The sequence below is a fragment of the Peromyscus eremicus genome, chromosome X (genome assembly GCF_949786415.1).
Source record: "Peromyscus eremicus chromosome X, PerEre_H2_v1, whole genome shotgun sequence".
In the NCBI taxonomy this organism is placed as follows: Eukaryota; Metazoa; Chordata; class Mammalia; order Rodentia; family Cricetidae; genus Peromyscus; species Peromyscus eremicus.
The window spans coordinates 17,723,402-17,735,671 of record NC_081439.1 but is presented as its reverse complement, the minus strand read 5'-3'; the positions used below and the strand labels follow the sequence as shown (position 1 = coordinate 17,735,671).

At 38.3% G+C, this 12,270-nt stretch overlaps 1 protein-coding gene across 2 annotated transcripts; it reads right to left on the bottom strand.

The window, feature by feature from the left end:
• Positions 1-418: 418 nt before the first annotated feature.
• On the bottom strand, positions 419-9,380 carry LOC131899361 (uncharacterized). Of its 2 annotated transcripts, XM_059250796.1 has the most exons (3): positions 9,228-9,380; positions 8,785-8,894; positions 419-1,203 (listed from the first exon to the last, which is right to left on the bottom strand). In XM_059250796.1, exon 3 carries the CDS (start codon positions 1,191-1,193, stop codon positions 531-533), a length of 663 nt encoding a protein of 220 aa, XP_059106779.1. In that variant the 5' UTR covers positions 1,194-1,203; positions 8,785-8,894; positions 9,228-9,380; the 3' UTR covers positions 419-530. The 2 variants fall into 2 exon arrangements, with proteins under 2 accessions (XP_059106779.1, XP_059106780.1); XM_059250797.1 differs by lacking the exon at positions 8,785-8,894.
• Positions 9,381-12,270: the final 2,890 nt, after the last annotated feature.

Below are 12,270 nucleotides of genomic sequence, written 5' to 3'. Positions count from 1 at the left end.
GAATTAGGAGATGGCTACTGCTTTCTAGTAGATACAGGCTGCAGATGGCAGTGGCATCTTCAGTGTGCAGCATTGCTTTCTTACTTCAAGATATCATCCCATGCTGCCAGCAGTGCCAAGGCTGAGACATCCAGCTCTACCCTCCAGAGATCTGAGTACTTAAGTGTTTCCACACAGGAATGTGGGGTTCTTGTGTATGTGTGTTGAGGTGTCAGCTTACTTACAAACCTTCTTTCACCTTGTATATGTCATGTTCATTTAAGCAACTTGCATTTCACCAGTACTCTTGCCTGCTACTGCTTGTTGGCAGTATCCAAAGACATGATCATCACCCCCAGAGGTTAGAATGTGAAAACATTTAAAGAAAGGAGTGTATTTGACAGGAAGGGAGGATATACATTTAGACACACCCCAGAAACCAAGTTGATATTTTATTTGGAATGAGTTGGAGATTACACAGTCCTGTGTGAAAATGGGCAATTTCTTCAGGGATTCTCCTGGCAGGTGTTACAAATGCCAGAGCCCTCACTTCAGGCCTTTTGCTCAGCCAGTTCGGAAGCACTCGGTGCCTTCACCTGACTCTGTACTGTCAAGGAGATCATCTCATAGAGGAACAAAATGACACCAAAGAGTGACATAGTGGCTGTCAGGACACCCATTGGAAACACAGTTGTGCAGTGTTTCTTTATAATGTCTTCTTTCTTTACGGGAAAGTCAGGTGGAAAATCAAGAGTGGTTTGCCCATACATGTCAACCAGGTGGTTCAAGGTCACAGTAACAAGTGTAAAAATGCTGCTCACAGCCAAAATTATGGCAGACATCTTGTAGCAAAACAGTTGGATTTCAATGAATGGGTCATCCAGACAGCTGACCTTAATGGCCACTGAAGTGAAAATCAGGACTAGGAGTTTCATCAAAATGGCCCACGCTATCAGGAGTTGTAAATACTGAAATTCCGATGACTCGTTCCAGGTTGAATTGAGAGGGGTGTGAACCAACATCCTGGTCATAGACCCAGAGATGTTAAATTCCTGAGTGTAATAAGCATCCCAGAGTCCAATTGACACAAATTGCACAACCTCGTTGTTAAACTCCCACAGGCGCCAGCATTGGCTGTTTGCAAGGATGATTTCGAACACCAAAGCTGCTGTACTGCAAATCAGGCCACTGAACTTGAAGATGTACTCCTTCATTTTGGCAAATCTGAAGAAGGCATCAAAGAAGAATAGAGTCAGTGAGACTACAAGGGAAGGCAGGAAAACAGATGGAGTCATGGCTTAGAGAGCACTGAGCTCTCATACCTTGTCCCTGTTGTCACATAGAGATGTTTCAGTGGTCTATGTGCAGATTACTATTCTGAACACTGTAGATAATAGTAAGAAAAGCTTGGAAATCCATGAGTATAGTGGAAATAGCCACTATGTGATATTTTGGATAACAATTTCATAATATCCATCAAATGCTGAAATGTTCATATTTGCTGACCAGGTATTTCAGAGCTTGGAATTGACAGTGAGATGGGGGTTGGCAATATCACACTAATATCATGTTTATTCACCTTTGTTTGTAATACGGAAATATTATGAATAATGTAAATGAGGGTAATAAACAAAGGCATGCTCAAATAAATTATCACTTCTAAAATAATGTGATGAAACTTCTCATGACTATTAAAAAAGGAACTAACCTACATGGCCTGCTGAAACAAAAAAATGAAAACTGGGCTGGAGAGATGGCTCAGAGGTTAAGAGCACTGGCTGCTCTTTCAGAGGTCCTGAGTTCAATTCCCAGCAACCACATGGTGGCTCACAACCATCTGTAATGAGATCTGGTGCCCTCTTCTGGCCTGCAGGGACACATGCAGACAGAATACTGTATACATAAATAAATAAATAAATCTTTAAAAAAAATGAAAACTATAATTCACATGGTATATCCAATCCCATGTGAGAATGTCATTCATAGTGCACACATGTGTATGCAAGCATAGACATATATGTATGCATATAGGCATATATTTATTCACAAAATTATATTAACCCAAAAGACACATACCAAATAAAGAACTCAAGGTAGCTCAATGGAGTAGTGTACACTGTCTTTCTTATTAGTACTTTTCTGAAATGTAATTACTATTTTAAAAAAAGAAGAACTACATATCAAGAACTACATATAATCTCATAATTAAAGCTAGATTGAGAATGACTTTCAAGACATGTAGGTATTTGGGATGGGGATATAGCTTAGTGTTATAGTGATTACCTAAGATGAATAAGACCGTGAACTCATTTCTCAGTATAAGTAAACTAAAATCTCTGTGTAAAACATGAGGATTCATGGATATTTCCATCATTTGCTCATCACTTACTCAAATACCTTCTCTGAACACAAAACTAAGACTCCATGAGCTGCTGGCCAGCAGATAAAACTCCCTACAACCAGGCTCCCCCACCAACCCCCCACCAGTCCCTGCAATCTAGAGGACGCAAGCCCTGTGCAAATACCCATCTGCCTGTGACCCCAGTAACTTCCTGACACAAGGAATCTGCCAGCTACCATTGGATCAAGAGGTGAGTAACTCCCCTCCTTCCCAGGGAGTCCTACTTCTGGGACCCAGGCCCTGAGACACAGCCAGTCCCCAGGAACCCCCAGCCAACTCTGCCCCAGATGCTGGCCAGCAGGAAAAACTCCCCACAGCCAGGCTCCCCCACAAAAACTCCCCATTGTACCCTGAAATCTGCAATACCCAAGCCCTACCCCAATACCCATCTGCCTGTGACCCCTGTGACTTCCTGAGACACGGAATCTGCCAGCTCCCATTGGATCAAGAGTGGCTTCCTAAGACACAGAATCCACCATTTCTGACTGGACCAGAAGCCCTGATAAGACCAAGAGCGACTACCTGAGTCACAGAATCAACTAGCTTGCATGGGATCAAGTGCAGCTCCCTGAGATTGAGAACCTGTCAGCTCCATTTAGACCAAGAGATAAGATTGAATTCAAAGGGACTCCCTGAGACACCGACACCACAGGCACAGAGTGGACCAATGCAACTTGCTCAGACACAGGCACCTCTTGCACGTATTAGAGGAATAGATCAGCAGATGTCAATGAAAAAATACATACAACAACATAAAGAACAATATGGCATCAACAGAACCTAGCTCTCCTCCAACAATAAGACCTAAGCATCACAATGTAGAAGAAGCAGAAGAAAGTGACCTGAAAAATAGCTTCATGAAGATGATAGATTTATCAGTCAAAGAAAATACCAAAGCCAAATAAGGCATAATACAATATGTCCAGGAAATCTAGGACACCATGAAAAGACCAAACCTAAGAATAATAGGTATAGAAGAAGAAGAATTATAACTCAAAGGCACAGAAAATATATTCGACAAAATCATGGAAGAAAATTTCCCAACCTAAAGAAGGAAAAACCTATGAAGATACAAGATTATAGAACACCAAACAGATTGGACACCCCAAAAAGTCCCCTTGGCACATAATAATTAAACAACTAAACATAGAGAATAAAGAAAAAGTATAAGAGCAGTAAAGGAAAAAAAGGCCAAGTGATTTATAAAGGCAGACTCATCAAAATAACAATCTACTTCTCAATGGAGACTTTGAAAGCCAGAGGTCCTTGACAGATGTAATGCAGACACTAAGAGACCATGGATGCCAGCCTAGACTGATATACCCAGCAAAACTTTCAATCACCGTAGAGAGAGTGAACAAGACATTCCAACACAAACCCAGATTTAAACAATACCTATCCACAAATCCAGCCCTACAGAAAGCACTAGAAGGAAAATTCCAACCTAAGGAAATTCAGATACACCCATAAAAACACAGACAATAGATAATCTCACAACAGTAAATCCCAAAGGAGATAAATATACACATAGTACCACCAAACAATAATAGAACTAACAATCACTGGTCAATAATATCCCTTAATATCAATGGTCTTAATTCATCTATAAAAAGACACAGGCTAACAGAATGGATATGAAAGCAGGACCCATCTTTGTGCTGCATACAAGAAACACACCTCAACTTTAAACACAGATACTACCTCAGAGTAAAAGGGTGGGAAAAGTCTTTCCAATCAAATGGACTTAAGAAGCAAGCTGGTGTAGCTTTCCTAATATGTAATAAAATAGACTTCAAACTAAAATAAATCAGGAGACATCAAGAACAACATTACATACTCATCACAGGAAAGATCCTCCAAGATGAAGTTTCAATTCTGAGCATTTATGCTCCAAATACAAGGGCATCCACATATGTAAAAGAAACATTACTAAAGCTTAAATCATACATCAAACCCCACACATTAATAGTGAGACACTTCAACACCCCACTCTCATCACGGGGTAGATCTGTCAGATCAAAACTTAAAAGAGAAATAAGGGACCTAACAGATGCTATGACTCAAATGTACTTAATCAATATTTACAGAACATTCCAACCTAACACAAAAGAATACACCTTCTTCTCAGCACACCATAGAACCTTCTCTAAAATCAACCAGATACTCGGTCACAAAACAAATCTCAACAGACACAAAAAAATTGGAATAACCACCTATATTCCATCAGACCACCATGGCTTGATGTTAGATTTCAACAACATCAAAAATTACAGAAAGCCTACAATCTCATGGAAACTGAATAATGCTCAATTGAATCACCAATGGGTTGAGGAAGAATTAAAGAAATAAATTAAAAACTTCCTAAAAGTCAATGAAAATGAAGACACAACATACACAAACTTATGGGACACTATAAAAGCAGTCCTAAGAGGGAAATTCATAGCACTAAATGCCCACATAAAGACATTGGAGAAATCTCAAACTAGTGACTTAACAGTACACCTAAAAGCTCTAGAACAAAAAGAAGCAAAGTCTCCCAGGAGAAACAGATGCCAGGAAATAATCAAATTGATAGCTGAAATCAATAAAATAGAAACAAAGAGAACAATACAGAGAATCAATGAAACAAAGAGTTGGTTCTTTGAGAAAATCAACAAGATAGACAAGCCCTTATACACACTAACCAAAAGGCAGAGAGAGAGAGAGAGAGCCTCCAAATTAACAAAATCAGAAATGAAAAGGGAGTTATAATAACTGACAAGGAGGAATTCCAGAGAATCATCAAGTCATAGTTCAAAAACGTGTACTCCACAAAATTGGAAAATCTAAAAGAATTGGACAATTATCTGGATAGGTTCCACATACCAAAGTTAAATCAATACCAGATAAAAATTTAAATAGACCAATAACACCTAAGGAAATAGAAGCAGTCATTGAAATTCTCCCAAGCAAAAAAAGCCCAGGACCAGATGGTTTCAATGCAGAATTCTACCAGATCTTCAAAGAAGAGTTAATACCAACACTCTTCAAATTATTCTACAGAAGAGAAACAGAATGAACGTTACAAAACTCCTTTTATGAGGCTACAGTTACTCTGATTCCCAAGCCACACAAAGATGCAACAAAGAAATTAAATTACAGACCAATCTCCCTCATGAACATTGATGCAAAAATACTCAATAAAATATTGGCAAATCTATTCCAACAACACATCAAAAATATTACCCACCATGGTCAAGTAGGCTTTATCCCAGAGATGCAAGAATGGTTCAACATGGGAATGTCTGTCAAAGTAATACAGCATATAAACAAACTGAAAGAAAAAACCACATGATCGTTTCATTAGATGCTGAAAAGGCCTTTGACAAAATCAAACAACCCTTCAGGAAAAATGTCTTGGGGAGATCAGGAATACAGAGAACATACCTAAACATAATAAAGGCAATTTACAGTAATCCAACTGCCAACATCAAATTAAATGGAGAGAAACTCAAAGTGATTCCACCAAAATCAGGAAAGAGACAAGGCTATCTACTCTCCCCATGTTTATTCAATATGGTACTTGAAGTTCTACTAGAGCAATGAGACAGTAAAAGGAAATCAAGGGAATATAAACTGAACAGGAAGAATTCAAACTTTCACCATTTGCAGATGATATGATAGTATACATAAGTGACCCAAAAAATTCCACCAGGAAACACCTAGAGCTGGTAAACATCTTCAGTAATATGGAAGAATACTAGATTAACTCAAAAAATCACTAGCCCTTCTATATACAAATGATAAAATGGCTGAGAAGCCAAAACTGTACAATGGAAAAAGGAAAGTATCTTCAATAAATGGTACTGGCATAACTGAACACCAACATGAAAAAGAATGCAAATAGATCCACATCTATCACCATGCAAAAAACTCAAGTGCAAGTAGATCAAAGACCTCAATATAAAGACAGTTACACTGAACGTGATAGAAGAGAAAGTAGGAAATATTCTTGAACACATTCTCATAGGAGACCACTTCCTAAATATAACACCAGTAGCACATACACTGAGAATAACAATTAATAAATTGGACCTCCTGAAATTAAGAAGCTTCTGTAAGGCCATGGACACACTAAATAAGTCAAAATGACAGCCTACAGAATGGGAAAAATTTTTCACCAACTCCACATCTGACAGAGGCCTGATCTCCAAAATATATAAAGAACTCAAGAAAGTAGACATCAAAATAACAATCAATTCAATTAAAAATGGGCTATAGCTCAAAACAAAGGAAGAATCTCAAATGACTGAAAGACATTTAAAGAACTGCTCAATATCCTTAGTCATCAGGGAAATGCAAATCAAAACGACTTTGAGATACCATCTTAACACCTGTCAGAATGGCTAAGATCAAAAACACTGAAGACAGCTTATGTTGGAGAGGATGTGGATCAAGGGGAACACTCCTCCACTGTTGGTGGGAGTGCAAACTGGTATAGCCACTTTGGAAATTAGTATGACGGTTTCTCAGAAAATTGGGAATCGATCTACCTCAAGACTCATCTATACCACTCTTGAGCATACACCCAAGGAATACTCAATAATACTGCAAGGACACATGCTCAACTATGTTCATGGCAACATTATTTGTAATAGCCAGAACCTGAAAACAACCTAGATGCTCCTCAACTGGAAGAATGGACAAAAAAAATGTGTTACATATATATTCTTCCAGTTGAGGAGCATCTAGATCCATTCTTTATCCATTCATCCACTCTGCAGATAAAAACAATGACATCATGAAATTTACAGGCAAATGGACGGAACTAGAAAATATCATCCTGAGTGAGGTAATCCAGTCTCAGAAGGACAAACATGGTATGAACCCACTCATAAGTGGATACTAGATATAAAGCAAAGGGTAATCAGGCAACACACAACTCCAGAGAAGCTAACTAACAGGGAAGACCCAAAGAGTGAAGCATGGACTGCTCTGGGAAGGGGAAATAGATGAGATCACCATGAGTAAACTGGGGATGAGGGTTGGGCAATGGATGATAAGGGATAAGAGCATAAGGGAATGGGATGATTGAACTTGAAAAAGAAGGGAGGAGAAATACAATGAAATAGATACATGATAGTGAGAGAGATCATGGGTATAGCAAAAACCCTGGTGCTAGGGAAGTTGCCAGGAATCCCCATGGATTTCCCCAGCCTGGGCTACTAGAAATAGTGGAGAGGGTGCCTGAACTGAACTGGCTTGTCCCAGAGATCAGACCGATGAATACCCTAACTGTCATCACAGAACTTTTCTCCAATGATTGATGGAAGCAGATGCAGAGATCTATAGCCAACCACTACTAGACAGAGCTCCAGGAGTCCAGTCAAAGAGAGAGAAGAGGGATTCTATGAGCAAGTGCATCAGGATCATGATGGGGTAACATGCAGGGACAACCAAACCAAACTAGAAAGAACTCATGAAAATTGGATCAATGGCTGTGGAGCCTACATGGGACTGGACTAGGCCCTTTGCATCGTGAGACAGTTGTGTAGCTTGTTCTGCTTGGGAGGGCCCCTGGCATTAGGATCAGAATCCATCTCTGTTGCTTGAGTGGACTTTGTGGAGTCCACTACCTATGATGGGACACCTCATACAACCTTGAGATAGGGGAAAGGGCTTGGACTTGCCTCTACTGAATGTACCTCCACATGGGAGGCCTTGCCTTCCTGTGGGAGGGAGTGGGGATGGGTTGTAAGGGGTGGCTGGGCGGCAGGAGAAGGAAAGAGGGGGATCTTTGCTTGGTGTGTGAAATGAATGAAAAAATTTTGTAATAAAAAATCCTAAGACTCCACATTAACTGTCTGCACAAACTTATTTAAATCACTCATTAGTTCAAACCCACAGATGTACTGTCATTCATGGAAAAAACTATAACCTGAATGATGATAATTTATCAGAAAGGAAGGAGGCAAAGTCATTAACTCACTAGGCATGTGGATAATGTCATTGCCACTATCCATGAAGAAGGTTTGAGGGACCTACAAATGGGATCTCTTGCCAGGAAACCTTCCCTACCAGCTATGCTTGGTTTCATAGTCTCTATGAAATGTACTTCCTAACTTAGTGGAGTCAGTAGCTGTTCTACAAAGGAAGTTCCATCAGCAAGATGGGTCTTCAATTGTTAGTAGCTTGGGTAACACTCTGCCCACATCCTCTTCCCTGACAAGGCTCGTTTGAGAAAGTGGACTACAGGAATGTGGAGTTTTACAGAAGTAGTGGAAACAGGATGAAGTTTGCTGTTGTTCCAAAACACTGAGCTAGCTTCTCAGGATCTGTTTCTGCCTGTTTGAAAGCCATGGAGTGGATTCCTGTGTATCATAAAGACCGTATGTGAAAGCCTCCATGTAATGTAAGCTTTTTACCTTTGTGTATTCTGGATAAGTAGATCAATCTGGAAGGTGGCAAGAGCACAGATGGTCTTCTCAGTAATAGGAAATGTTCATAAATGGAGTCAGAGGAAGAACAGAAACACCTTCAGAAAAAGAAGTTCTGTTAGGCAGACATTTCAGCTCAGAGCAGTGTCTCCCCAACCCCTGGATCCCACAATCCTTTCCATTCCCCTCCTGATCTTGGCTTAGTTGGAGTCTCATTTAAACACTTCAGGAGTATTGGTACATCTGTAATTACTGACCCTGCAATGTTACCCACCCTGTCATTTCCCCCATTTTGTAGTTAAGGAAACAACACAGAAAAGCTAATTCATACACTCAACTTCAGGGAGCTACACAGACAGCAGTGCAGCTCCCTGGCTTCCTGTAGTCACACACAGGGCTTCCAGGCACTTATGATATTCAGCAAGACTTACACATATAATCACGTGTCAATGGCCCTCTCTGGTATTCTGTGTCCTGTGAAATTGAATGTGATTAATAAAACCACCTGGAAATGTAAAATCCTTGCCTCTTTTTCTCTTCTACGAAGGCAAGTGACTGCTAGTTGTCAGAGAAGTAACTCACTTTAAAAATTCTTGTTTCCATGGCTACTAAGGCTGAATGGTGGACTATGACCAATGAATATGCAGTCATAATGGACCAGCATTTTAAACAGCCCTCTGATGTGTTAATAGCCTTTTTAAAAAGTAATTTACTTTTGAATTTATGCATGAATTAGTCGTTATAATTTCTGGTAGCTTTAACAAAATAATTGATAAAAACAAAAGAAAAAATATTGCCATAGTGGAAGGGAAGAAAGACATTCCATTATAAAAGCAAAAGGTCTTCTCTGGAGAGTATGATGCCATCTTGCTTCCATAAATCTCTTAGACACAGACACAGATTAGATATGGGAAGTCTATAATTACTAAGATCCTGGGAAATTTTGTTTTCATTCCAACCAATTCCACCTTTTCTCTTTCTCTTTTAACTTCAAACATGAATGTCTTACTTTGGGTTTCTATTGCTGTGATAAAAGATCATGACCAAAAGCAACTTGGAGAGGCAATGGTTTATGTGGTTTTTATTTCCACATCATAGTCCATCATCAAAAGGGGTCAGGACAGGAACTCCAGGCAGGAAAATGGAGGCAGGAACTAAATGAAGCAGAAGCCACTGCATACTGGTTCCTTCCCACAGCTTGCTTTTTTACACCTTCCAGGACCAGATACCCAGAGGTAACGTTTCCCAGTGAGTTAGGTCCTCTCATATCAATCATTAATCAAAACATTCCCTATAGGGTTGCCTGTAGGTATCAGAAGTAGGAATTTTATTAACTGGGGTTCTGCCTGCCAGATAACTCTAACTAGTATCAATTTACAAACAAAACCGAAGCAAAAATCAAAAGTTTTCCCAGAAATGGCTGTCACCTTGTTATGCAGGTGATTATAAATATATAGAGAGTAATCCTTCTTAGTACAGTTAAAATTTGAGAACCTCCCATATTCTAGATACATACTCAAAATGAAGCATAAGAAAAGAGTGAGGAGAGAAGAGAAAAATTGAAAATGTGTTTTTCTTTTTATTTCAGTATTTCTTTATACTTTGTGTTTTATTTGTGATATAATAGCCAAGGAAAAGTACCCATGAATTCTTTTTTATATAAAAATTAAATTTTATAGCCACCACACATCACTAATTGTGTGTTACATCGATAACAAAAAAGAAAAATTTTCTAAGTTATTAAAACATTTTAAATGCCATATTCTGTAGATCTCTGAAAGGTTTGAAGATAACCTGTCTATCTAAAATATATAACTACAAGTTCTATTATAATGTCTAACTACTAACTTTCATTTCTTTATATCCTAATAGTTGGTAATAACAACATTCAAGGATCAGAAAATTGCATTACATTGTTAAATGAACGGTACAATTAGAAATATACATATAGCATTTTCTAACAATATCAATTTCAATATATATAATTTGTATATAATATAAAACGATCCAATCCAATGTAAAGTATTTACATTTTTCTTTTCTTTTCTTTCTTTTTTAAATAAAAACCTTAAATCTAATCTCCTTTGCTTAGCCCTTTTCCTAACCCTTGACAACAACTTGTAACCAACCCCCCTAATCAATGAAAATTATCCCAGACCCAAAACCCATTAAAAGACCAAGAAAACCACCTGCCCCATACCACCTCTTTGGGAATGTGGGCGTCGTATTCTTGAAATTGCTTCCTGCTGGGTATGGGCTAAGGTATCTTTATCCTGAGAAGAAAAAATTTAGGTTAATTGTCAAATTCTAGGAAAGGTAACTATATCCTTCATTATTCAGTCTGTGTATAATGCCAAAGTTCAGGGTTTATCTCAAGTCCTTATTCAAGTAGTCTTTGAGACTGGATCATCTCATCTAGCCATCTCAGAATTTCTCTGAACACTTTGTAGTCCAAAGCTGATCTGGAGATGATGTTTGTCAGCTTAATGATATTATTAGTGTCCACATGGAATTGTTGATGTTGTGGGGCCCCATGTTCTTCCTGGAGACTTCAGTTGATGTGAGGCCTGGCCGTGATTTCCTACAGAAAACTGATAAGAGACTCGAACACAAAGACTATATATGCGGCTTTTTAGAATTAGTTAGTACTCTATATGACCATTTATATCTTAACAAAGTTTAAAAAGTGTGTATATATATGTATATATATATTAATCTTGTAAATTTTGATATAAAATTCATACTTTAAGAAAAGTGAAAAGAATCAGAATAGAATCAAAAAGTTAAGATTAGTAATAGCATAGTCCCTTAATAAATTTGGCTTTTCTCCTGTCCCGTAGCAGAAGATGGCTCTTTTCTTCTGGCATGATACAGGGAGTTTGCATTTTCCTTTTAACAACATGCTTGAGTTTAAAGAAGGAGAGAGCCATTCTCCAACTCCAAAGTCAGCTTTAAATTTTAATTGAACTGGTAGTATTAGAAGACCAATAGTGTTAAATCTTTAAAGAAAAGCAAAAACAAACATTTAGGAAGACATAAAATTTTTTAGATAACATACCCATACACCATTTCACTCTGTTTCCTGGGAGGAATGATTTGTCCCTTTTCTTCAGTTGTCTCATTTGTCCAGTGTTCTTCAGATTCCTTAACCTTCATTCTCCTAAAAGACAAAAACAAAAACCTTTCCCCAAGGTTTTTTGGGGATGTTTCTTTTTGGAAAGTTATCTGATTAAATGAAAAGGCATGTGTTACTGGTATAAGTAAGTTTAAATTGGATGTTCATGATAGTTGATGAACTATCACCTCCTCTAATTAAAAGGTCTCTCTTGTTCAAATTGAACCTTTATCAATTTTGATAGTACCCACAGCTTATCTTCTCCTGTAGAAATAAAAGCAAAACTTTGTCCCCAATGTAACACATATCTTGGTTTCCATTCTGAGGTCTGCACATCCTTAAAGTATATAGGCTGATTT

Excerpts from the sequence above, each read along its gene's own strand:
- LOC131899361 (XM_059250796.1), bottom strand. The coding sequence starts at position 1,193 with ATGAAGGAGTACATCTTCAAGTTCAGTGGCCTGATTTGCAGTACAGCA.